The 27,516-nt window shown below is 40.3% G+C and overlaps 1 protein-coding gene across 1 annotated transcript; it reads left to right on the forward strand.

Annotated features, from left to right (window-relative positions):
- The first annotated feature begins 2,155 nt into the window (after positions 1–2,155).
- Positions 2,156–26,668, forward strand: aco1 (aconitase 1, soluble). Its single transcript, XM_034130887.1, has 21 exons — positions 2,156–2,263; positions 4,175–4,307; positions 4,415–4,583; positions 5,715–5,852; positions 6,495–6,564; positions 6,655–6,838; positions 7,427–7,566; positions 7,643–7,814; positions 8,561–8,661; positions 9,303–9,419; positions 10,495–10,654; positions 10,749–10,884; positions 12,419–12,503; positions 12,743–12,899; positions 22,397–22,521; positions 22,604–22,708; positions 23,301–23,443; positions 23,882–24,029; positions 24,172–24,294; positions 24,413–24,598; positions 24,678–26,668. Exons 2-21 carry the CDS (start codon positions 4,199–4,201, stop codon positions 24,792–24,794), a joined length of 2,685 nt encoding a protein of 894 aa, XP_033986778.1. The 5' UTR covers positions 2,156–2,263; positions 4,175–4,198; the 3' UTR covers positions 24,795–26,668.
- Positions 26,669–27,516: the final 848 nt, after the last annotated feature.

Consider the following 27,516-nt stretch of genomic DNA (forward strand, 5'->3'; position numbering starts at 1 on the left):
GATGAATTATGGGATGTATCTCAATTCAATTCGATTCAAAACTTTTATTTATCCAGATGAAATCCCATTGAGATCATTGATCTCTTTTTCAAGGGAGACCTGCAGCAGTAGGTTCCACATGAAAACATAAAAACATAAACAGAACAACAAAAGGACATCATACAGCAAAAATTACAGGGATTACAATTTACATATCTATCCACATGTACAGGTACCAACAGCATCTGATTGTGTAGCATCCAACCGAGCTTTAAAAACATGTCGTGGTACCAGATTGGTAATTTTCCATTCTTTTTGCAGACTGTTCCAAGTTAGTGGTGCTGCACTTCTAAAAGCTTTCTTCCCTAAGACAGTCCTAGCACTTGGCACATTTAATAAAACCACAGCATGCGATCTCAGGCAATAACTACTTTCAATTCGCCGAGAGATCAGGGAGCAGATATAAGATGGTAGTTTATCCAACATGGCTTTGTAAATGAACATGTACCAGTGACTGAGCCTCCGTACAGTAAGTGATGGCAAAACCGCCTTGGTATACAGTGTACAGTGATGCGTAAGTGCTTTACAATTTGTCAAAAATCTCAGTGCACTGTGATAGGCAGCATCTAACTTGCTCAGGTAATTGGCAGGTGTTATCTCTGGAATTATGAAAGTTATGAATGATAAAAGTAATAGCCATCGATTCCCGACCGAGCTGAACGTTTTGATGTTTGAACGGAGTTTCTGCGATGTTGAATGCAGGAGGAGAAGAGGTGCAAATTTCCGGCAGAATAATAAAAATGTTGTCCGTAGAATAACATATAGTTGGAATGCTGTATCAGCATTCCAACTAAATAATTACTAAGTAGCAGATGAATGTTATGGATGTTGTTTCAACAGTTCAGGTGTTTAACAGTCTTATTGCCTGTGGGATGAAACTGTCTCTGAATCTGGTGGTTTTAGTCCGGATGCTGCGGTCTAAGTATTTCAATGTGTTCTACATGGAGAAACTACAATACTGAAATGCTCTTACTTGTTAAAAAACAGGATAATAAAATAACTCAAATAAAACGAAAATATAATACTGTGAGAAGACTTTTGAAACTTGATCTACATTTAGCTGATAACGGGCCATTGTGCATGATGAGCAGTTTTACTTTTAAAGGGCCCATGTCATGGCCATTTCCACTGATCATAATTCCATTGTTGAGGTCTACTAGAATAGATTTATATTGTGCAATTTTCCAAACTCACATTGGTTTCTCATACAGCATCTCTGTAAACTACGTGTATTCACTGAATTTCACTCTCTGCCTTTAACGGCTCATTGTAGCTCCAATAGCTCCAGCCCCCACCCTCCCAAAATCGCGCTGAGCTCCGTGGAGGTGTTGTTTCCTTGTTAGCGATCCACAGCCAAACACAGCCAAACTCGTCCTGAGCACACACAAAGTCACAGCCGAAGTAAAAACAATAAGTGTGGCTTGATATTGAGTAAGAAAAGGGTTGATAAACGCTGTGAGAATGGGTCTGCAGAGAGAATTTCGCCGCGACCCCAACTGTCTGTTATCAGCCTGCAGCCAGGGAGGAGAAATCAACTGAGCTGCCTGCTCCCTGCACACAGATGTGTGTGTGAGGAAGTCCGTGGATTGGTCAATTTGGACCAATCAGCGGGGGCTTAACGTAACGGCTCCACGGATTGGTCCATTTCGTTCCGGGTGGCTTGACATCATGACGTACCCGGAACGAAATGGAAGAATCAAATGGACAATGACGTATCTCCAACGAGGCGTTTTGGGGAGGTATTTTCTGTGTTAGAGTTTTACTCGCTACAGGGTGTACTTTGAGGGTTTGTGACTCTGCACATCGTTTACATGCATACAAACCTTCATAACACACAAGGGGGCAGGTAATAACCAGAAAAGCATGACATGGGCCCTTTAAAGTCTATTTTGATGCTAATACTTTTGTACCTAAGTAAAGTTTTCAAATTTTGACTTTTGCTTTTACTGGAGTATTTTACGACCACAGTGTTTGCACTTTTACTCAAGAAAAGGATCTGAGAGTACTTCTTCCAACAATGGGTGTTTTTTATTTTTATGAAGTTTCCACCAGTATTTGAGATGGGATGCTTTTATTGTGAAGAACACTCTGACCGGAAGTACCGTGCTGCTGCTGCTGCTGAGCGGAACTCGGGTCTGTATGAGTTTAGCTCTCTGACAGTGTTTTTACACGGTTTTGCCCTGCCACATATCCTCTGTATAAACCCCCTCTGCTGCACACAAAGGTAAGAACTTCCAAATCTGAACACATTTATATGCTGTCTCAAAAATGCTCTTTCTGTAGCGTGAGAGTGACGTACTACTACCCCTGTTCCTGCTGTCATGCAGAACAGTTGAGCCAAGAGCTAGCTAACTGGAGCTGTCACATTTAAAACCTGTATTTGTTTATGCCATTTCGTGATATTGAAATCGGGAAATAACTACTAGTAATTATTGATATGACTGTCCCTTTTGTCTGGTGTTTTCAAGCTACACTTTGGAGGTCTGTTTAAGATTGAGCAAGCTAACGCTAACTGACGTCAGAGGTTAGGTCAGTGGGCTGGAAATGGGAAGCTGGGAAATGGGAAATGGGAAGCTGAGGGAATATGAATGAACAGAGGACAGGACTAACATCATGTTCAACAAAAGGGACGTATAACACCCAGAGGTGGAGAAGTACTCAGAGTGTAGGAATACTCTGTTACAAGTAAAAGTCCTGCATTCAAAATGTTCCTCAAGTAAAAGTAGAATAGTATAATCATCAAAATATAGTGAAAGTAGCGACAGTAAAAGTAGTCATTGTGCAGATTGGTCCATTTCAGAATAATATATATGATATGTTTTATAATGATTGATCATTAAAGTGTTCTCAAAGCTGGTAAAGGTGCAGCTAGTTTGAATGACTTTGTATACTGCAGGGTAGCTTGTGAATTTACTCCAGGTGGAACTAAAGTCTGATTTAACACTTGATTATATTTCACATCATTAATCCACATCTGTAAAGTAACTAAAGGTATTAAATACATGTAGTGGCGTACACTATTAACCCCTAATTGTAGTGGAGTAGAAGTACAAAAGTTCAAGTCCCTCAAAATTGTACTTAAGTATAGTACTTGAGTATATTTACTTAGTTACTTTACACCACTGATAAGCCCCAGTAGTGTACTATAGTGAAGTACATTTACTCAAATACTGTACTTACAGTAAGTATGATCTTGGGGTACTTGTACTTTACTTGAGTACTTCCATTTTATTCTTCTACCCCATATGCATATTAGATTATTAGCTAATACAAAAACAAAATATAAGTCAACTAATAAATCAACTATGATAGATTATTCAAGGTTAAAATATCCAGCAGCACTTTTCAAAGTAATGAAATGAGCTCCACTTTGACCAGCTGTAGGCTAATAAGACATTCATGTTAATTTACAAATGTTATCTAAAAGGCTAACCGTTTTTGATACCTCACATTAAGGAATTTAAACAGTTCCAGCTTTAAGTCCAGTACATTGACAGTTTTTATTATTGTTGAAAAACATATATAATTTTAAATACACTATTTCAGTATCATTTTTTTTAACAAATTCCTTCAAAATACACATGTTTTCACTGTCAAGCATTGGTGCTGGTTGTTCAGGGGGGTTATACCACACAGTAATGTCACTGTCACAAAATGACTTTGAACTTTGCAGCATGCCCTCAACCTGCTCCGAAACTAACCTGTCAGATATGTGGAAATTCAGGATGTGAGGGCCCCGTAAAGAGCTTCTTTTATCAGTTCACCTTTCACACAGATCATGTCTTTCAAGGAAATTACTTGCCGTTAAACCTGATGTTCTCATCTCTTATTCTGATTCATTTTCAACAAGCAGGCTAAAGCGTGCAAACATTCAGAAACACATTTCCATTCTAGATTTTTAAAGATTGATTGGTTTAAAGTTTAATCTGATTACCAAAGGACATTTTCAGTTATGAAAGGTTTGTGAAATACGGGCCAAGAGTTCACTAACCCTCAGGGTAATCCATTTCCACACATGCAAAGACCCCAGATTGTAGGCTAGGCCTTGTTAATAACCCTCTTTATGCCTTGTTTCATATGATCCCTTCTTCTGTTTGTCATTGCATTAAACACATGCTTCTGTTGTTTGGTTTAGATTTGTACTGACCAACAGAGGAGGATGTCTGCGACTGTGAATAATCCTTTCCAACATATAGTTGAGCCCCTGGACCCCAAGGACCCAACGCAGCAGTTTTACAATCTTTCCAAACTTGGAGATCCAAGATATGGTAACGGCAATTCTTTACTATATGCAGATATGAAACTTCTTTACAGGATCATTTGTATTTTTACTGATATAAATTCCAGCAAGGTTCCATGTGAATGTGTTCTTCAGAGCGTCTCCCGTTCTCCATCCGGGTCCTCCTGGAGTCTGCTGTCAGGAACTGTGATGAGTTCCTGGTGAAGAGCTCAGATGTGGAGAGCATCCTGAACTGGAAGCAAACCCAGACTCAAACTGTGGAGGTCCCGTTCAGACCGGCTCGAGTCATCCTGCAGGACTTCACGTGAGTGGACCCCCCTCTTATAATCAGTGTCAGTGATTAGCTGCAAAGGAACAAACATCAAACAAAGCTCTATTGTGTAGCATTTCCAATTCTACACATATGTCTCAGAGTCACATGGAGTGTAACTTGTTCTGTGAGAACAGATTCTTACAGTATGTCTTTTTTGTCTTATGATCTTCTGGAGGAACGATAACCCTGATGATGTCATAGTCATGTGATCAGGGTAATCTCTGTTTGGGCTCGGAGACTTAACATTTCTAATAGAAAGCCAGTTTGGATTATAAGAGCCATGGTCCTTTGTCAGTCAGAGAGGGTCTACCAGAAAGAGAACTATTGAGTTGCATTATGGGAAATGTTATATACAGTGTTTTTGCTCGTTGACCCGACCAGGGTCTTCAAGTCAGGCGATTTTGACCTTTTTGGGGAAATATCTTTATTGTATAATGATACACAACTTAAAGGATAAGTCAGGTAATATTCTATATTTGCATTTTTTTGCAGCAAATCTTATTTACACAGCCAAACCAGCAATGAATGGACTTACTAACAATAATAGTGTGTATCGTGATGTAACCTGATGTGTTATAATGCTCTGTGCTATACTGTAGCGCCACTCTGTAGCGCATACATGTACATGTATTCAAGTAAACACACACACTGTGGTTAGAACCCAAATACAGCGTCCTGTTGCCCCAAACACTCAGTAGAGCATCACATATGTATTCTTCCGCCACTGAAAATAGTCTTCAATAAATGCGCTAATTCCATCAATTTAAGTTACTTCTGATCAAAACTACATGAGATAAGAAATGCCTTTTAACAGCTTTAAAATGATCATATTAAAGAGCAACATAAGGAATACAGAAAGCATTTAGAGAAATGCAAAATTGTGTCATTCTTATCCTTTACAATATCTATCATTTTAGCATTTTATGATACTGTGCAAATATAAGAACATGCTGTCAAAGAAAAAGCTCAATGGTTAATGAACTACTGAATATGTGAATAAGAAGACCAGTGCAGACCATGGTGAAAGAATATGATGCTTTCAGGCCCATCCCTGATTGTACTGCTATGTTTCCTTAGTCCAAGTCTAAGTGATGACTCCTTTCTTTTCATCCCTCCTTGCAGTGGAGTTCCTGCTGTGGTGGACTTTGCTGCCATGCGTGACGCCGTGATGAAACTCGGCGGAGACCCAGAGAAGATTAATCCTGTCTGCCCTGCTGACCTGGTCATCGATCACTCCATCCAAGTGGACTTTAACAGGAAGTAAGAGCAGGTTCATCATGCTCTTTTCACCACTGCACCACCTGCTCATAGTTCCTGTGTTATCATCCAAATAGCTACGATATCATAACTGCTGTGTCTTTCTTTACAATTTCAATATACTGGGGTAGCGTTAAAACTGTTTCCTTAACGCTATTCCTTAACCTCAATGAAAAAGATGTGAAGGAGAATGATCAGGACTTATGCAACAGAATCCGACTGCACTTATACTGCTCTACGTTCTTATGATGCGGAGGCAGATGTTATCATTTAGCATCTGCTGTGGGAAAAGTACTATTTGCGTAGATCGATTACTAAGAACCCATCTAGATACTCTGCCTTGTAAGGACTTCATTACCAAGGTTTGAATTCAAATAAGAAATAGTTGCTCACGCTCTCTCTGTCCTCTTGGGATAATTAACATAAAACCCAATTATTATGATTGAATTCAACCATTTTAATAAATAATCTTATGATACACTACTGAACTAATTAGGAACAGTCAAAAGCAAAAACAAGTATTTGACTGCAACCAAGATTCCTCAAGCTCCTTCCACCATCGTTCCATAGGTTTATAGATACTATATATATACAGTATGTATATTCCGTTTTTTTAGGCTTTAACACACTATCTTTTTCCATTAGGTCTGATAGCCTCCAGAAAAACCAGGACTTGGAGTTTGACCGCAACAGAGAGAGATTTCAGTTCTTAAAGGTATGTCAAGAGAACCGTGTGGGTTCTACTTGTCTGATCATATAGTTTACTATGAACAGATGTTCTAACTTCTCTGCCTCTCCTCCCCAGTGGGGCTCTAAAGCCTTCAGGAACATGCGGATCATCCCTCCCGGTTCAGGGATTGTTCACCAGGTCAACCTGGAGTACTTGGCCAGGGTGGTGTTTAACTTTGATGGGTACTTCTACCCCGACAGCTTGGTGGGCACGGACTCCCACACCACCATGATTGATGGACTGGGAGTTCTGGGCTGGGGTAAGAAAAAGTATAACGCATCAGATAAGTTATGATAGGATAAACCGTTATTGATGTCCTTTGGGAAATTCAAGTGTGAAGCCATCAAAAAAAAGGCAAGCATATGTTGGGATCTACTGTACAGAGGAGTTGACTTAGGGCTCCCATAGCCTGCTGCAATTCTCAAATTGCAGGAAGCGCATTATTTGTCCAGGCAAAATATGTATACATATTATTCTTAATTAAGGATTGTGGTGCCACATAGATTTCCTACCCTTCAAATTGTATTTTATGGACTTATTAAAAAAAGATCCTCTTTAAAAAATCGCAACATACACATTGTAAATAAAGTTTTCAATGATAATAAGAAAAATTATGCAAAAATTATAAATCGGTTCAATATCATGAATCAAATCGCAATTGCAAAATCAGTCATAACTATGGCAATGAGTTCTGTTTTCTGAATCGTCCAGCTGTTTTGAATAGCAGTCCTTGCAACACCCAATAGATACGCTCCTATCTGACGATAACAGCACAATAACCCAAACATCTTCCCTTGAGCGGATCATTAATGATGAGTTCCTAAATAATTCCTCATCAAATCCTCAGGTGTGGGTGGAATTGAGGCGGAGGCTGTCATGCTGGGTCAGCCAATCAGCATGGTACTTCCTGAGGTGGTGGGATACAAACTGTCCGGGACCCCAAACCAGTTCATAACCTCCACTGACATCGTCCTCACTGTCACTAAGGTAATTGCAATCCGTTTATAAAGACATGTTTGATTCTTTTCACAATCTGATATTTCCCTCCCCCTTGTGTTTTTAGCATCTCCGTCAGGTGGGTGTCGTTGGAAAGTTTGTGGAGTTTTTTGGCCCGGGTGTCTCTCAGCTGTCCATCGCTGACAGAGCCACCATCGCCAACATGTGTCCAGAGTACGGAGCCACGGCAGCCTTCTTCCCCGTGGACGAGGTCAGCCTTCAGTATCTGGAGCAGACCGGTGGGTGCTGAGCTGTTTAGTAAACACATGATGTAGCACGGTGACATTAAGTTAATGTTCTGAGGCACAAGTTTGACTGATTGACATTGACATTTATATGTTTCCTTCAGCACATTCAATATACAAAAGATTAGATGTTTCACCCAAAGAAGCAGCTCTCACATTTCAAATGACCGGTGTACCAACAAATGCATAAAAGACAGTCTATAAGGAATGGTAATGTGACGTCCTCAACGGAAAGGGGTTTAAACATGGTCAGTAGGCTCTGTGATGTCACGGGCCACTCCTATGATCAACGAACAAAACCAAAAGAGGACCATGGGATAACACTTTATTCTTTTAAACTAACAGGGAGACGAGGAAGACGAGGCGAACATCAGCAAGACACGCTGAATTTGTTGTTTTGTTAGCCCTCAGTTATCATAACAATATCTGTCTTACCTCTGTCTTGATGACTTCTATAGTCATTAAACCTGTAGATCTGAAGGACCGGCACCTTTTCAATGACCGACTCTAGATGTAAACACTCTCTCCAAACATCAGAGACAGGGATCGGTCCGTTCTTCTCTCAATGGACAGAATGGCTGCTGCTGGTCCCAGAATGCACAGCGGTTCACATTCCTTCAAAGTCAGAGCATTGTTCAATTACTGACTTGAGATTTTGATTTAAAGGGATCTCTAATTTTTCAGATTGTTTAGCAGAATATGATTTTCAAAATGTTTTTTTCCATTTGTGTTGTATTCAGGGCGAGACGCAGAGAAGCTGGCCTACATTACAAAGTACCTGAAGGCAGTGTCCATGTTCAGAGACTACAACAATGTCTCCCAGGATCCAGACTTCACCAGGGTCAGTCTCCTCATCAGTCTGTCTGTTTCAGTTATACAATATTGAGCCCATAAAAGAAGGGTTGATTAAGACTTACCTTCCAAAGGTAGACTTTGTTGTATTAATGGCACAGCAGAACACCTACAGACACTTTCTTATGTCATAGTAGAAAAAGATACCAGGGTGTCAAGATTTCCTTCTGTAGGCGACAAGTTGTAACATGATACTAAGAGCAAAAGATATGCAAAGTTTCTGCAGACTCTTCCATTTCTTCATGAACCTTAAAATAGGCAGTCATTGCTACTAAAATGTCATGAATCAATATCCCAAAAGTCTTAAAAAAGCTGATGCATGGGCTTGGGCAGTACAATTAATTGTAAATGTACAAAAAAAAAGTCATGTTTTACATTACAATTCACAAAGTGACGTATGTTGTTTGTTTTGTCAAATGTGTGTATTGTAAAGGTCCGGAATCTAAGATCTGAGTGGCATTGGAAAGCTTAAAAAGTCTTAAATGTCACTTGCCTTTAACAATATTAATATTGAGAATAAATGATACATTTAACAAAATACTGCAGACAGTTTTAAATGTAAATGTATAAGCAGAACAGTATGTATTAACTACCATGCCTAATATATTGTGATATCTCTCCTGCTCTCAGATTGTGGAGTTGGACCTCACTACAGTGGTTCCATGCTGCAGCGGCCCCAAAAGACCTCAGGACAGAATTGCTGTGTCCGATATGAAATCAGACTTTGAATCCTGCCTGGGAGCCAAGGTAAGCAGCACTACACTCTCATGCTGCACATTATAACGCAGGCTGGCACCCTATCAAGGTGTTTTGATATACCAAGGTATTGAGAATTAGTCCGAAATACAGGCACTCCTCTATCTATTAAACTGATCCAGAGAGGCTTTTCTGAGGGGATGTGTTGTAGTGCACGGCTTCAGCCACCAGAGGTCAGGCTCTACTTGTAGAACAACAGACTGCAAGCCCTAAAGATAACGTGACAGCAGAGGTGGAAGAAGTATTCAGATGCTTTACTTCAGTAAAAGGACCAGTAAACTATTGTCAAAATACTTCATTTCAAGTTCAAGTCCTGTATTCAAGATCTTACTTAAGTAAAACTACTCAAGTATTATCAGCAAAATGTACTTAAAGTATTAAAAGTAAAAGTAATCGTTGTGCAGAAAAATGGCCTTTATGTGTGTATATAATTCTATCTATATATATGTGACATTTCCAGATAGTAGTGTTGCATCAAGTAGCATGTTACTGTTACTGTCAGTTCTGATTGACATTTTGTAAAATATTCAAATCATTTTGTGACTCAATTTTTAGAGATGCGTTTTGTTCAAAGTAGCTATAGCTGTTACATAAATGTAGTACAGTACAATTACATGATTTCCCTTTGAAATGTAGTGGAGTAGAAGTATAAAGTAGCATCACATGGAAATACTCAAGTAAAGTACAAGAACCTCAAAATGTTGAGTCTTCTTTCGACCACAGAGGCAGCTTATTAGCTACATGATTCACAAAGTGTTTCCTGTTGAACACCATGAGCTCAGCTATTCAACGTTTGCTTTTGTTGTTGTTCTAATAAAATACCTTTTTTACCGTGTTCCGAGTGAGATGTCAGGAACTTATGAAGGAATGAAAAATGAAATATAGTCCAAGCCTTTAATGGAGGATTCAGATGTTTATTTCTTAGGTATTTATTTAAAAAGGACCATGCATACAAATACATTAATCTCAGAAAAGAGAAGAGACATATACTCAACTGCTGTTACTCTCAGTTCATTGGTAGCCTCTCACAGGTAACTCATTTCCTGTTGGTGTGTGACATTTCCAGCAAGGCTTCAAGGGTTTCCAGATTCCTCCGGAGCGTCACAGCACTGCGGTCCCCTTCCAGTTTAATGACAAAGATTATACATTAAACCACGGCTCTGTGGTCATCGCTGCTATCACCAGCTGCACCAACACCAGCAACCCCTCCGTCATGCTGGGGGCAGGTGGGTCTATATTGGATTATAGTGGGCTTTAAAGATGGTCAGGGTGAAGACTGTCATTGGACAAACTTATACAATATATATCCTCTTCTTTCAGGGCTCCTTGCAAAGAAAGCAATAGAGTGTGGCTTGAGTGTGAAGCCGTACATAAAGACCAGCCTGTCCCCCGGCAGCGGGGTGGTCACCTACTACCTGAAGGAGAGCGGAGTGATGGACTACCTCTTTCAGCTGGGGTAAGATCCACATGTTGGACACACAGGGTGCGTCTCACTTCGTTTATTTTTCATTTCCTCGCTCCTCGGGCTCGGTATCACCGGAAGTTGATTTGTCTGCGCCATCTTGAGTAGCGTCCCAGTGGCCTTATTTGTGCCGGAGGACCGAGGAGTGAGGATCGAGGAGTGATAACGGAGGAGCGATAATCGAGGAATTACCAGACCATCCTCCGGTGAAATCCTCAGACACTCGCCCCGCCCCCTTACTGTGTATCGCTCACTGATTGGACGATGCAGCGCATGCACTGATCTGGCTGCTGTCAGACGATCAGCGGTGCGGCGTCATCACAAATGGACGTCGCTTCACGTGACGCTCCGGAGGAAAGGACGTCCCATTGCTCTTAAAACTCATTTCCCTGCTTCTCGTGGTTTCCTTGCGTCTCTCCATGCTTCCCTGGTGGGAGGGACTAAACGTAGGGAAACGACGCAAGTGAGGGACGCAAGTGAGATGCAGCCATAGAAACATGTTGTGTCCATCATGTTAGTTGATTATTTACATTAGAGAACAGTAGTGTGACACAAATCAACACAACTCAAGATCTTCTTACTAGCTTTTTTCTTTACCTTTTCAACTGAATTTGCACTGAGGTCATGGATATAGCTCATAAACACATAGATGACATCTGCATGTACTTTAGACAATCATTCGTATATACACACGTATATCATTTCCCAAATGATCCTTGCTGTCACTATCTGAGACTGAAATGCAATTGAAACCTTTGGAAATATGTGAGCCAATTGGTAAAAGGAAGTTGCAATAGAAAATAAGGAACATATGTTTGCTATGATTTAAATACTTTATCACCAGTACTTTTCCAACAGTAAAATGCTCCAATCAGCATTTAAAAAGCAAATGTACAGTAAGGGATCAGACGTGTCAACATCTAAACTGGTGTCAGCTTCACAAATCACTTAATGGTTTATTTGAACTAAACAGTGTATTATGTAGTGTATAAACATCTTCAGTCACTGTATAAGTCATATTACACCAGCTTTTAAATACATTTCCTGTTGTATTAAGTACATTATTTTTGAGACACTGTTTACAGATACTGGCTATCTAGTAAAGAGAGTTAAATATCTAGAAAAAGTAAAGTTCTTAGTGATATGTATGGAAATGTTGGATTTGCAGGAATTTAGCATAAAGCTGTCCTGCTCACTGATATGCAACATGGCCTGCTGAGTGTACACAGACAGCTTTCTGTAGGCACTAAATCACCATTCAAATGTAGTTCTATTATTATTAAGGCTGCTTGATACAGTCAAATAGTGATATCTGATGGATTATCTTTTGTTTTGCATTTGTATTTATTCAAAGACCATGATGGAACCAGGTCTCACAGCTGTCATTATTAATATACTCAGTAAATATGACCTCCATAAAACTACAGTTGACAGGTGGTCATGTCATGTTTGGCACTTGAAGTCAGCATGAAGTTATTTAAAGATACTTTTCTAACCTTTGAAACCCTCATTTTGTGTCTCCTGATAGCTTTGAGGTGGTTGGCTATGGTTGCATGACCTGTATAGGCAACAGTGGGCCGCTCCCAGAGCCGGTGGTGGAGGCCATTACCCAGGTACCCCGGGCTGTTTTAACATCGCTGCTGTGTCATTGCATATGTCAAAGCTCTCATTAGCTCCCTTTCCCCTCATTGTTTCTCTTCCCACCATTCCTCACCCACCTCATTTTATTTTTGTTTTCCTTTTTCCTGATCTGCCTGATCTTCTCTTCCTCATTTTACAAGCTATGTACATAAACAATAATACATAAACAAAATGATATCCTCCCAACATTTAAGGTTTGTTTTTGTTTCAGGGTGATCTGGTGGCTTCAGGCGTCCTATCAGGAAACAGAAACTTTGAAGGCAGAGTCCACCCCAACACCAGAGCCAACTACCTGGCTTCCCCCCCGCTCGTCATCGCCTACGCTATAGCCGGCACTGTGAGGATAGACTTTGATAAAGAGCCGATTGGTGAGAAGTTAGATTTGGAAAGTAACTGCAAAAAGAGAAACAATTAAGTTAAGAGATTCCCTTCATTACTCCTCACACATTGAAAATGAATATGAGTCATCAGTTCAATGGATAGGCATATTGGATAAGCAAACTGTCAGCGGTCAGGTGGCATTGTGGGTAATGTGGTGTCAGGATTTGACAAGGGAGAGAAGGAATGTGTGGAAGAGAATATTTCTGATACTGCTGCTTTGTTTATTACCTTCTTTATATTCATCCAAAACATTTATTGTGTGTCTGACGATGTTAAAGACTGTAATGGCAAATCAGCGCAGGGCTCTTTTGGTTACTTTTAGTTTCCATTCCTTCTTTATCAATTTGAATAACTCAGCGTAGCTAGTCTTTACAGTGGTCGTAAGACATGAGCTATAGATCAATCTCTTATCTGTAATCATACACAACCTATTTATAGACATCCATGGATAATTAACGGTAACTTTGGGAATTTAAACAGATTGGGAATGACGTTCTGGAACTGGAGACTTTGGACTTTGAATGTGACACTGACTCATAAGGATGAAACATGTTCAAGCACAAAGGACTAGATGTTTCAATCCCTTCAGTTTTTCCTCAGGTCCTTACAGGGAAATGTTGATTTACTTTCTCTGCCTTCATTGCATCTCAGAAGACAGCTCATTCAAAAATAATTACGGTGGAAACAGAATGAACGGAGGTTGTTGTGTGGATTTGCTGTTGGTGTTTGGCCGTGTGTGCAGCGTGCGTCTGGGAGCTTTGGACAGGTTGGCAGACCTGCTGGATGAACAGTATTGTTATAATGACCTTTTGTTATTGTTCTAATACTGTCAGCAGCTGTGGTCTGGGTTGAGGAGAGAAATAAGGTTGCCTTCCCTTTGCCGCAGAAATGTGTCTGAGGGGTCCAAATGAACACATTCCAACCACCAGGGACAAGAGAGAGCAATGCCTCTAATCTAAATCTACTATAACTAAAGAAGAGGCATTTCCACCAGGCTGTCAGAGTTGTTGCTATAAGAGGATATATTCTGCTGATGTTCTGGTGCATATCAGTATGTAGTGTCTCTACTTTAAAGAGTCCTCTCCTGCTGATGTTCAGGTGTATATCAGTATGTAGTGTCTGTACTTTAAAGAGTCCTCTCCTGCTGATGTTCAGGTGTATATCAGTAGTGTCTCTACTTTAAAGAGTCCTCTCCTGCTGATGTTCTGGTGCATATCAGTAGTGTCTCTACTTTAAAGAGTCCTCTCCTGCTGATGTTCAGGTGTATATCAGTATGTAGTGTCTCTACTTTAAAGAGTCCTCTCCTGCTGATGTTCAGGTGTATATCAGTATGTAGTGTCTCTACTTTAAAGAGTCCTCTCCTGCTGATGTTCAGGTGCATATCAGTATGTAGTGTCTCTACTTTAAAGAGTCCTCTCCTGCTGATGTTCAGGTGTATATCAGTATGTAGTGTCTCTACTTTAAAGAGTCCTCTCCTGCTGATGTTCTGGTGCATATCAGTAGTGTCTCTACTTTAAAGAGTCCTCTCCTGCTGATGTTCAGGTGTATATCAGTATGTAGTGTCTCTACTTTAAAGAGTCCTCTCCTGCTGATGTTCAGGTGTATATCAGTATGTAGTGTCTCTACTTTAAAGAGTCCTCTCCTGCTGATGTTCAGGTGTATATCAGCATGTAGTGTCTCTACTTTAAAGAGTCCTCTCCTGCTGATGTTCAGGTGTATATCAGCATGTAGTGTCTCTACTTTAAAGAGTCCTCTCCTGCTGATGTTCAGGTGTATATCAGTATGTAGTGTCTCTACTTTAAAGAGTCCTCTCCTGCTGATGTTCAGGTGCACATCAGTATGTAGTGTCTCTACTTTAAAGAGTACTCTCCTGCTGATGTTCAGGTGTATATCAGTATGTAGTGTCTCTACTTTAAAGAGTCCTCTCCTGCTGATGTTCAGGTGTATATCAGTATGTAGTGTCTCTACTTTAAAGAGTCCTCTCCTGCTGATGTTCAGGTGTATATCAGTAGTGTCTCTACTTTAAAGAGTCCTCTCCTGCTGATGTTCAGGTGTATATCAGTAGTGTCTCTACTTTAAAGAGTCCTCTCCTGCTGATGTTCAAGTGTATATCAGTATGTAGTGTCTCTACTTTAAAGAGTCCTCTCCTGCTGATGTTCAGGTGTATATCAGTATGTAGTGTCTCTACTTTAAAGAGCCCTCTCCTGCTGATGTTCAGGTGTATATCAGCATGTAGTGTCTCTACTTTAAAGAGTCCTCTCCTGCTGATGTTCAGGTGTATATCAGTAGTGTCTCTACTTTAAAGAGTCCTCTCCTGCTGATGTTCAGGTGTATATCAGTATGTAGTGTCTCTACTTTAAAGAGTCCTCTCCTGCTGATGTTCAGGTGTATATCAGTATGTAGTGTCTCTACTTTAAAGAGTCCTATCCTGCTGATGTTCAGGTGTATATCAGTATGTAGTGTCTCTACTTTAAAGAGTCCTCTCCTGCTGATGTTCAGGTGTATATCAGTATGTAGTGTCTCTACTTTAAAGAGTCCTCTCCTGCTGATGTTCAGGTGTATATCAGTATGTAGTGTCTCTACTTTAAAGAGTCCTCTCCTGCTGATGTTCAGGTGTATATCAGTATGTAGTGTCTCTACTTTAAAGAGTCCTATCCTGCTGATGTTCAGGTGCATATCAGTATGTAGTGTCTCTACTTTAAAGAGTCCTCTCCTGCTGATGTTCAGGTGTATATCAGTATGTAGTGTCTCTACTTTAAAGAGTCCTCTCCTGCTGATGTTCAGGTGTATATCAGTATGTAGTGTCTCTATTTTAAAGAGTCCTCTCCTGCTGATGTTCAGGTGTATATCAGTATGTAGTGTCTCTACTTTAAAGAGTCCTCTCCTGCTGATGTTCAGGTGTATATCAGTATGTAGTGTCTCTACTTTAAAGAGTCCTCTCCTGCTGATGTTCAGGTGTATATCAGTATGTAGTGTCTCTACTTTAAAGAGTCCTCTCCTGCTGATGTTCAGGTGTATATCAGTATGTAGTGTCTCTACTTTAAAGAGTTCTCTCCTGCTGATGTTCAGGTGTATATCAGCATGTAGTGTCTCTACTTTAAAGAGTCCTCTCCTGCTGATGTTCAGGTGTATATCAGTAGTGTCTCTACTTTAAAGAGTCCTCTCCTGCTGATGTTCAGGTGTATATCAGTATGTAGTGTCTCTACTTTAAAGAGTCCTCTCCTGCTGATGTTCAGGTGTATATCAGTATGTAGTGTCTCTACTTTAAAGAGTCCTCTCCTGCTGATGTTCAGGTGTATATCAGCATGTAGTGTCTCTACTTTAAAGAGTCCTCTCCTGCTGATGTTCAGGTGTATATCAGTAGTGTCTCTACTTTAAAGAGTCCTCTCCTGCTGATGTTCAGGTGTATATCAGTATGTAGTGTCTCTACTTTAAAGAGTCCTCTCCTGCTGATGTTCAGGTGTATATCAGTATGTAGTGTCTCTACTTTAAAGAGTCCTCTCCTGCTGATGTTCAGGTGTATATCAGTATGTAGTGTCTCTACTTTAAAGAGTCCTATCCTGCTGATGTTCAGGTGTATATCAGTATGTAGTGTCTCTACTTTAAAGAGTCCTCTCCTGCTGATGTTCAGGTGTATATCAGTATGTAGTGTCTCTACTTTAAAGAGTCCTCTCCTGCTGATGTTCAGGTGTATATCAGTATGTAGTGTCTCTACTTTAAAGAGTCCTCTCCTGCTGATGTTCAGGTGTATATCAGTATGTAGTGTCTCTACTTTAAAGAGTCCTATCCTGCTGATGTTCAGGTGCATATCAGTATGTAGTGTCTCTACTTTAAAGAGTCCTCTCCTGCTGATGTTCAGGTGTATATCAGTATGTAGTGTCTCTACTTTAAAGAGTCCTCTCCTGCTGATGTTCAGGTGTATATCAGTATGTAGTGTCTCTATTTTAAAGAGTCCTCTCCTGCTGATGTTCAGGTGTATATCAGTATGTAGTGTCTCTACTTTAAAGAGTCCTCTCCTGCTGATGTTCAGGTGTATATCAGTATGTAGTGTCTCTACTTTAAAGAGTCCTCTCCTGCTGATGTTCAGGTGTATATCAGTATGTAGTGTCTCTACTTTAAAGAGTCCTCTCCTGCTGATGTTCAGGTGTATATCAGTATGTAGTGTCTCTACTTTAAAGAGTCCTATCCTGCTGATGTTCAGGTGTATATCAGTATGTAGTGTCTCTACTTTAAAGAGTCCTCTGCTGATGTTCAGGTGTATATCAGTATGTAGTGTCTCTACTTTAAAGAGTCCTCTCCTGCTGATGTTCAGGTGTATATCAGTACGTAGTGTCTCTACTTTAAAGAGTCCTCTCCTGCTGATGTTCAGGTGTATATCAGTATGTAGTGTCTCTACTTTAAAGAGTCCTCTCCTGCTGATGTTCAGGTGTATATCAGTATGTAGTGTCTCTACTTTAAAGAGTCCTCTCCTGCTGATGTTCAGGTGTATATCAGTATGTAGTGTCTCTACTTTAAAGAGTCCTCTCCTGCTGATGTCCAGGTGTATATCAGTATGTAGTGTCTCTACTTTAAAGAGTCCTCTCCTGCTGATGTTCAGGTGTATATCAGTATGTAGTGTCTCTACTTTAAAGAGTCCTCTCCTGCTGATGTTCAGGTGTATATCAGTATGTAGTGCCTCTACTTTAAAGAGTCCTCTCCTGCTGATGTTCAGGTGTATATCAGTATGTAGTGTCTCTACTTTAAAGAGTCCTCTCCTGCTGATGTTCAGGTGTATATCAGTATGTAGTGTCTCTACTTTAAAGAGTCCTCTCCTGCTGATGTTCAGGTGTATATCAGTATGTAGTGTCTCTATTTTAAAGAGTCCTCTCCTGCTGATGTTCAGGTGTATATCAGTATGTAGTGTCTCTACTTTAAAGAGTCCTCTCCTGCTGATGTTCAGGTGTATATCAGTATGTAGTGTCTCTATTTTAAAGAGTCCTCTCCTGCTGATGTTCAGGTGTATATTAGTATGTAGTGTCTCTACTTTAAAGAGTCCTCTCCTGCTGATGTTCAGGTGTATATCAGTATGTAGTGTCTCTACTTTAAAGAGTCCTCTCCTGCTGATGTTCAGGTGTATATCAGTATGTAGTGTCTCTACTTTAAAGAGTCCTCTCCTGCTGATGTTCAGGTGTATATCAGTATGTAGTGTCTCTACTTTAAAGAGTTCTCTCCTGCTGATGTTCAGGTGTATATCAGCATGTAGTGTCTCTACTTTAAAGAGTCCTCTCCTGCTGATGTTCAGGTGTATATCAGTAGTGTCTCTACTTTAAAGAGTCCTCTCCTGCTGATGTTCAGGTGTATATCAGTATGTAGTGTCTCTACTTTAAAGAGTCCTCTCCTGCTGATGTTCAGGTGTATATCAGTATGTATTGTCTCTACTTTAAAGAGTCCTCTGCTGATGTTCAGGTGTATATCAGTATGTAGTGTCTCTACTTTAAAGAGTCCTCTCCTGCTGATGTTCAGGTGTATATCAGTATGTATTGTCTCTACTTTAAAGAGTCCTCTGCTGATGTTCAGGTGTATATCAGTATGTAGTGTCTCTACTTTAAAGAGTCCTCTCCTGCTGATGTTCAGGTGTATATCAGTATGTAGTGTCTCTACTTTAAAGAGTCCTCTGCTGATGTTCAGGTGTATATCAGTATGTAGTGTCTCTACTTTAAAGAGTCCTCTCCTGCTGATGTTCAGGTGTATATCAGTATGTAGTGTCTCTACTTTAAAGAGTCCTCTCCTGCTGATGTTCAGGTGTATATCAGTATGTAGTGTCTCTACTTTAAAGAGTCCTCTCCTGCTGATGTTCAGGTGTATATCAGTATGTAGTGCCTCTACTTTAAAGAGTCCTCTCCTGCTGATGTTCAGGTGTATATCAGTATGTAGTGTCTCTACTTTAAAGAGTCCTCTCCTGCTGATGTTCAGGTGTATATCAGTATGTAGTGTCTCTACTTTAAAGAGTCCTCTCCTGCTGATGTTCAGGTGTATATCAGTATGTAGTGTCTCTACTTTAAAGAGTCCTCTCCTGCTGATGTTCAGGTGTATATCAGTATGTAGTGTCTCTACTTTAAAGAGTCCTCTCCTGCTGATGTTCAGGTGTATATCAGTATGTAGTGTCTCTACTTTAAAGAGTTCTCTCCTGCTGATGTTCAGGTGTATATCAGCATGTAGTGTCTCTACTTTAAAGAGTCCTCTCCTGCTGATGTTCAGGTGTATATCAGTAGTGTCTCTACTTTAAAGAGTCCTCTCCTGCTGATGTTCAGGTGTATATCAGTATGTAGTGTCTCTACTTTAAAGAGTCCTCTCCTGCTGATGTTCAGGTGTATATCAGTATGTATTGTCTCTACTTTAAAGAGTCCTCTGCTGATGTTCAGGTGTATATCAGTATGTAGTGTCTCTACTTTAAAGAGTCCTCTCCTGCTGATGTTCAGGTGTATATCAGTATGTAGTGTCTCTACTTTAAAGAGTCCTCTCCTGCTGATGTTCAGGTGTATATCAGTATGTATTGTCTCTACTTTAAAGAGTCCTCTGCTGATGTTCAGGTGTATATCAGCATGTAGTGTCTCTACTTTAAAGAGTCCTCTCCTGCTGATGTTCAGGTGTATATCAGTAGTGTCTCTACTTTAAAGAGTCCTCTCCTGCTGATGTTCAGGTGTATATCAGTATGTAGTGTCTCTACTTTAAAGAGTCCTCTCCTGCTGATGTTCAGGTGTATATCAGTATGTATTGTCTCTACTTTAAAGAGTCCTCTGCTGATGTTCAGGTGTATATCAGTATGTAGTGTCTCTACTTTAAAGAGTCCTCTCCTGCTGATGTTCAGGTGTATATCAGTATGTAGTGTCTCTACTTTAAAGAGTCCTCTCCTGCTGATGTTCAGGTGTATATCAGTATGTAGTGTCTCTACTTTAAAGAGTCCTCTCCTGCTGATGTTCAGGTGTATATCAGTATGTAGTGTCTCTACTTTAAAGAGTCCTATCCTGCTGATGTTCAGGTGTATATCAGTATGTAGTGTCTCTACTTTAAAGAGTCCTCTGCTGATGTTCAGGTGTATATCAGTATGTAGTGTCTCTACTTTAAAGAGTCCTCTCCTGCTGATGTTCAGGTGTATATCAGTACGTAGTGTCTCTACTTTAAAGAGTCCTCTCCTGCTGATGTTCAGGTGTATATCAGTATGTAGTGTCTCTACTTTAAAGAGTCCTCTCCTGCTGATGTTCAGGTGTATATCAGTATGTAGTGTCTCTACTTTAAAGAGTCCTCTCCTGCTGATGTTCAGGTGTATATCAGTATGTAGTGTCTCTACTTTAAAGAGTTCTCTCCTGCTGATGTTCAGGTGTATATCAGCATGTAGTGTCTCTACTTTAAAGAGTCCTCTCCTGCTGATGTTCAGGTGTATATCAGTAGTGTCTCTACTTTAAAGAGTCCTCTCCTGCTGATGTTCAGGTGTATATCAGTATGTAGTGTCTCTACTTTAAAGAGTCCTCTCCTGCTGATGTTCAGGTGTATATCAGTATGTATTGTCTCTACTTTAAAGAGTCCTCTGCTGATGTTCAGGTGTATATCAGTATGTAGTGTCTCTACTTTAAAGAGTCCTCTCCTGCTGATGTTCAGGTGTATATCAGTATGTAGTGTCTCTACTTTAAAGAGTCCTCTCCTGCTGATGTTCAGGTGTATATCAGTATGTATTGTCTCTACTTTAAAGAGTCCTCTGCTGATGTTCAGGTGTATATCAGTATGTAGTGTCTCTACTTAAAGAGTCCTCTCCTGCTGATGTTCAGGTGTATATCAGTATGTAGTGTCTCTACTTTAAAGAGTCCTCTCCTGCTGATGTTCAGGTGTATATCAGTATGTAGTGTCTCTACTTTAAAGAGTCCTATCCTGCTGATGTTCAGGTGTATATCAGTATGTAGTGTCTCTACTTTAAAGAGTCCTCTGCTGATGTTCAGGTGTATATCAGTATGTAGTGTCTCTACTTTAAAGAGTCCTCTCCTGCTGATGTTCAGGTGTATATCAGTACGTAGTGTCTCTACTTTAAAGAGTCCTCTCCTGCTGATGTTCAGGTGTATATCAGTATGTAGTGTCTCTACTTTAAAGAGTCCTCTCCTGCTGATGTTCAGGTGTATATCAGTATGTAGTGTCTCTACTTTAAAGAGTCCTCTCCTGCTGATGTTCAGGTGTATATCAGTATGTAGTGTCTCTACTTTAAAGAGTCCTCTCCTGCTGATGTCCAGGTGTATATCAGTATGTAGTGTCTCTACTTTAAAGAGTCCTCTCCTGCTGATGTTCAGGTGTATATCAGTATGTAGTGTCTCTACTTTAAAGAGTCCTCTCCTGCTGATGTTCAGGTGTATATCAGTATGTAGTGCCTCTACTTTAAAGAGTCCTCTCCTGCTGATGTTCAGGTGTATATCAGTATGTAGTGTCTCTACTTTAAAGAGTCCTCTCCTGCTGATGTTCAGGTGTATATCAGTATGTAGTGTCTCTACTTTAAAGAGTCCTCTCCTGCTGATGTTCAGGTGTATATCAGTATGTAGTGTCTCTACTTTAAAGAGTCCTCTCCTGCTGATGTTCAGGTGTATATCAGTATGTAGTGTCTCTACTTTAAAGAGTCCTCTCCTGCTGATGTTCAGGTGTATATCAGTATGTAGTGTCTCTACTTTAAAGAGTCCTCTCCTGCTGATGTTCAGGTGTATATCAGTATGTAGTGTCTCTACTTTAAAGAGTCCTCTCCTGCTGATGTCCAGGTGTATATCAGTATGTAGTGTCTCTACTTTAAAGAGTCCTCTCCTGCTGATGTTCAGGTGTATATCAGTATGTAGTGTCTCTACTTTAAAGAGTCCTCTCCTGCTGATGTTCAGGTGTATATCAGTATGTAGTGCCTCTACTTTAAAGAGTCCTCTCCTGCTGATGTTCAGGTGTATATCAGTATGTAGTGTCTCTACTTTAAAGAGTCCTCTCCTGCTGATGTTCAGGTGTATATCAGTATGTAGTGTCTCTACTTTAAAGAGTCCTCTCCTGCTGATGTTCAGGTGTATATCAGTATGTAGTGTCTCTACTTTAAAGAGTCCTCTCCTGCTGATGTTCAGGTGTATATCAGTATGTAGTGTCTCTACTTTAAAGAGTCCTCTCCTGCTGATGTTCAGGTGTATATCAGTATGTAGTGTCTCTACTGGGACATGTCTCCATGCTTTAATGTTCAAAAAGCTCTTTATTTTTCTCATACTGCCTGTGCTGCAGCACAGTGGTGTTTATGTTTCACTGCTGTCCCGCCCAGTGGTGAAACTGTGTGGGAAAGAAACTCCCTCTGGAGGGAACACAGGGATTGTAGCCTCTGCAGACCATTTACAAGCACAAACACCTGCAGGAGAGGGAGAACCCCATAAAGCAGAATAGGGACGCATTAATGCAAAAACAAAGGTAGTTTTCACATATTTAATTATTTTCACTGTGTCTTTTGCAGGCACTAATTCCGAGGGCAAAGAAGTTTTCCTCAGGGATATCTGGCCCACACGGGAGGAGATCCAGGCTGTGGAGAGAGAGTTTGTGATCCCAACAATGTTCAAAGAAGTCTATGAGAAGATTGAGGTAGTGAGCCTGGAGTCTGATGGCCCAGCATTGTACATGTATGTGTGATTGACCTGATTATCTGATACGTGTTGTGTCGTAGAGTGTGAACGAGCGCTGGAACTCTCTGGTTGCTCCCTCCGACAAGCTGTATCCCTGGGACACCAACTCAACCTACATCAAGTCTCCACCCTTCTTCGATGGTTTGGTAAATATACAAATTAATCATCCTCCCAAACTCATGCTACGACTAGAATTACTCAACTTGAAGGCTGCCATTTTTACAAGACAACAAGTAAATTAATCGAATTAAAATTGTGTTTTTCTGTAAATGGTTATGGGAATTTTTTAATCGGCAGCAGTGGTGTAAAAGCTCTATTATTACCATACTATACTTTGACTTTCTCGAAATACTGTAGTATCATGTTTAACATACTACACTATACTATACTGTGAGGTTTTTTTCTGATATTTCTAAACTATTACTTTTTTCGTATTGTACTATGACTGTTTTTGACATACCATAGTAAACTATGACCTTTTTTTGACATAAAATGTTATGACATTTTCCTGATTCTTTTTTCAACATACGATGATATTTAGAGTTACTCATTCACATTCACAATGTTGACATCTCACTGATACCACTGCTACATTTCAACTACTATTATTAATCCCATTATTAACTACTACTGCTAGTAACTACACAATTATTCAGACAATATAGTCTATATAGACTAATATTAGCATTGTTTTTGGCCATGGCTGTACTGTACGTGTCTCATGTTGTCTTTATTCAGACCATGAAGCTGCAGCCCCCCCAGTCCATCCATGAGGCCTACGTGCTGCTGAACCTGGGGGACTCGGTCACCACGGACCACATCTCTCCTGCAGGGAACATCGCCAGGAACAGCTCTGCAGCGCGCTACCTGACCAGCAGAGGGTGGGTCACCTCACCACTTTAGAAAAGAAGAGAAATCTCTAAGGTTTTCTCTTTTGGTTCAATGTGTGAGTCATGTGAGCTTCAAAAATAGTCGCATTAAAGGCCAATCATTCTTGAAACTATGAAAACAACCTAGGAGCAAAATCTGCAGCATCTGTCTGACTTTCACCTCATGTCATAAGATCACAGCACAATGACTTCAGTACGTTTCATTATTACCCACTGAACAGGAGTTTGTGTATGTTGCAAGGTGTTATAAGGATCCTTTATCTCTGAGATTAGGGTTATTATGTTGTTTGTCGACTAAAGCAGAAAAAAACAAATATAAGTCAAACTTTTACATCGAATCCTCCTCAAAACCACAGGAAAAAATACAAATGTAACTAAAATGAGAATTATGTATCCAAACAGTCAATGAAAGCTTTTCCTTTCACACAGTTTGAGCGCCCGTGACTACAACTCGTACGGGTCCCGTCGAGGGAACGATGCCGTCATGGCCAGAGGGACGTTCGCCAACATCCGCCTCTTCAACAAGTTCCTTAATAAGCAGGCGCCGAAGACCATTCACCTGCCCACAGAGGAAACGGTTAGCCTCTCTTTAACTCTGTAACAACTATCAGGAAAATGCTTTTGTGTTAACGAGTAACTTAACACCTTGTTGCCTGCATCATCTAGGCTACTGAGACTGTTACATGGTCTAACTCCTGCATGTTGTCCCTGTTGTCCAGATGGATGTGTTTGATGCTGCAGAGAGATACATTCAGTCCGGTGTGCCTCTGGTCATTCTGGCAGGGAAGGAGTACGGCTCCGGGAGCTCCAGAGACTGGGCCGCTAAGGGCCCCTTCCTGCAGGTGACGAGGATCACTTCTTTGTAACCATTTGAAGAAAATAATGAATGTGTTCTTTTAAGAGAAAGCAGTGAAAGAAGTGTTTAAAGGGTTGATTATGAACCATTTATTTTTGTTGTAGGGTATTAAGGCGGTGGTGGCGGAGAGCTATGAGCGGATCCACCGCAGTAACCTGGTGGGGATGGGGGTGATTCCTCTGGAGTATCTGGCAGGAGACAGCGCTGAGAGCCTGGGTCTGAGCGGCAGGGAGCGCTACACCATCCTCATCCCCGAGCCGCTCACTCCCAGGATGCTCGTGGACGTGAAGGTAAACACACTCTCTCTAGGACTGGAACATAACTGCAATGTTGAGGTAATACTGAATGTGGCCTGTCTCTGTCTCTCAGCTGGACACAGGGAAGACGTTCCAGGTGAGGATGAGGTTCGACACGGACGTGGAGCTGACCTACTTCCAACACGGAGGCATCCTCAACTACATGATCCGCAAGATGTCTGAAAACTAACATGCCAAGTACAGTACAGCGCACAGCGAGAGCAACACGTGTTATTTTTCTAATTCCTAACTACCGTCCAACACTGCATCACTGTTGTGAGTTCATCCAATGGTTTACAGAAGAATTATGTCCAAAAAGAATCCAGTCATTGGCCATGTTGGTGCAGAGAACTAATGTACAGCCAGAAATCATTATCACATTGTTCTCATTTTTGAGGAAATGTATATTTTAGATGTGTATATTAACTAAAGATATGCTATAGAAGATGATTTAAAGAGTTATCTGAGAGGGTGTATGGTTGTGTCAAAAGATTATTCCAACATTAGTCTTGTTTGTGTACGTTTGGTCTTCATTTATGATAGCATGAAGTTGCTACTCACTAGAGCGAGGTAAAACTAATGTACCTTTTTTATGGTCCTACATGCTTTGGTACGACAGCAGCATGTAGCGAGCTGTAAAGTCAGTACTCCAAATTGACAGTTCAAAGGTTATCCGTCAGCCAGGAGAGATTGATTATATCCCCATAGTACTGTGTTTACGTTTTTTGGTCTAGCTTCTTTTCATTAGCCAATATTTTATTATGTATACAAAGTTGAATTAACTGTGATAATGCCTGGGGGGTGCAGTGAGCAGTGGAGATGTATTTGTGTGTTACTGCAAAGAAAACCCAAACAGCCAATCACAGTGGCCTCAGCGTGTAGTAGCACAGCTTCCATCACATGTAGCCAGTGAGGTAGTGCTTCACCTTCACGCAGCAGCTTAAATCCTTCAAGGGAAACAGTGCCAGCACTTTATCAAACTGGTAGGTCTGGTTGGTGTGCCGCTGTTAGCTCTCAGGGGTGAAAACGTGACATTTGACATGTTCCAGCTGAGGTTCTACACGGTTCAGCAGGTGGCAGTATCATGTAAACAGCTTTCAAACTGTTCCTGAGAGTTGTGCTGAATGTAAACAGAAACCTTAAACCCCATAACTCTTCTTCAGCTGTTCCCTCTCCACCCACAGCCAGGCCCAGCTCTGAACAGATAACAGTCACTAGAGACCCATGTTTTAGTAATCCAGAATTCTCTTTTAAAAACCAGGACCATTATGAGATTCAATCATATATTTTCTTGACTGTAATGAAGAAGATGTTGTGATGCGTTCTAAGCTGCAGGAAAAGCCACTGCATGGAGGAAGTGGTGATGTTGTTTGTATGTTGATGATAATATCACATTATTGACTGATTATTTCACGTATAAAATCCTAAAGGAAGAAATTACGTGTGACTTGAATGAGTTAAATATCGTCATGGTTACTCCTCCAGGTAAACACGCTGAAGTCTGAAGCTAACCATTATTCCTCTTTATTGATTAATGTGCAGATTATTTCCCTTAATTCAATGTTATAAAATGTCAAGAAATTGTGAAAAATGAAAACCTAAAGAAATCTAAATAATGTTCTAAAAAACAACAGATGACAGTACAGGACCTGAGAGACTGGGAACAGCAATTGCTGCCATTCTTGCATGAAAACTGTTTTAAATAGATGATTAAAAACCGTTTGAAATGGTCACCTGATCCTGCAGCTGTACTATATTACAGTAACAACCTCACATTGCACTTTGTTTTTTGCTTCATTCTACCCTCTTAATGTTTTCGGATTATTCACAAATATGTTCACGGTTTCTCTTTCTGTCTGTCTCAGATAACTGTACAGATATCATGCCTGTTTGTTCTTCAGACATTCCAAACGTCATTGTGAATCTGCCTTAATAATGTAATGTGATCGCCTTGATTTCATATGTTTGTGTATGTTTTAGAAGACTGTCAAAACCATGCTCCATGTTAAGCTGATTGCATTAAGCCACAGATTACTGAAAAACTGAATAAAATTCGATTTTTCATTTGTGGTTATTTTCAAGTCATTAATAAGCTTGTATTTGAATTGTGTTTATTTGTAGAAGGGACCGATATAATGTGTGGAGCCAGTCTGTGAAGCTGGTCCCCTGCAGTCCCTCGCCCCTGCTCTGAACTCCAAACACTATTACAAGACTATAAGGGTTTTAGTTTTCTTCGTTTTCTGTCTTTAATACACTGGAGAATATGAGCCTTAAATAGTCCCCAAAGCTTGCTCTGAAATGTCATCAACATTCTGCAGCCTGTTGGTACTCTGCTGTCACTTCGGGTTATAGAGTTTATCTACAGCACAAATGTTCAGTGACACAAGTTAAAGAAACAAAGCTTTGTGGAAAAGTTACCTTCATACTTTTAAAGTGGAACACTTTATGTCTGGTTCAGCTGCTCATTTTACTAGCCATAATAATAATAACACATTTAATTGATATAGTGCTTTTCTAGATACTCAAAGTCGCTTTGCGAACAACAAACAAACAAAGATGTGCTGAGCGTGTTGACACCTACTGATTATAAGTGAGGGATTTGAAGATCCCTTCAATCCTGTTTTTGCTGCTTACATGTCCCATGAAGTTAAAAGAAATGTAATCTGAATGCTATTATGTTTCCAACACATCACAATGAAATATTTCAATTCATCGCAGCATGGCTTTCATTCATTGTTAGAGCCATGACTCTCATACTAGTCCATTCACTTCAGTTATGTGTTCTGTTAATGGTCCTAATTACAATACACTGTTTTAACTATAAATATTAATATTGTGAGAGTTTAACATGATACAATATCCGTATTCTTAACTACCTTCAACATATCTATGGCAAATCCTTTCAGCTTAAT

Source organism: Trematomus bernacchii, unplaced genomic scaffold (genome assembly GCF_902827165.1).
Source record: "Trematomus bernacchii unplaced genomic scaffold, fTreBer1.1, whole genome shotgun sequence".
NCBI lineage: Eukaryota > Metazoa > Chordata > Actinopteri > Perciformes > Nototheniidae > Trematomus > Trematomus bernacchii.

What these genes read in the sequence shown, in the direction of transcription:
- aco1 (XM_034130887.1), top strand. Translation starts at nt 4,199, where the DNA reads ATGTCTGCGACTGTGAATAATCCTTTCCAACATATAGTTGAGCCCCTG. An exon ending in GTCATCCTGCAGGACTTCAC is followed by an intron (nt 4,584 to 5,714) that starts GTGAGTGGACCC and finishes CCCTCCTTGCAG; the next exon opens with TGGAGTTCCTGCTGTGGTGG. An exon ending in TGGTGGAGGCCATTACCCAG is followed by an intron (nt 12,504 to 12,742) that starts GTACCCCGGGCT and finishes TTTTTGTTTCAG; the next exon opens with GGTGATCTGGTGGCTTCAGG.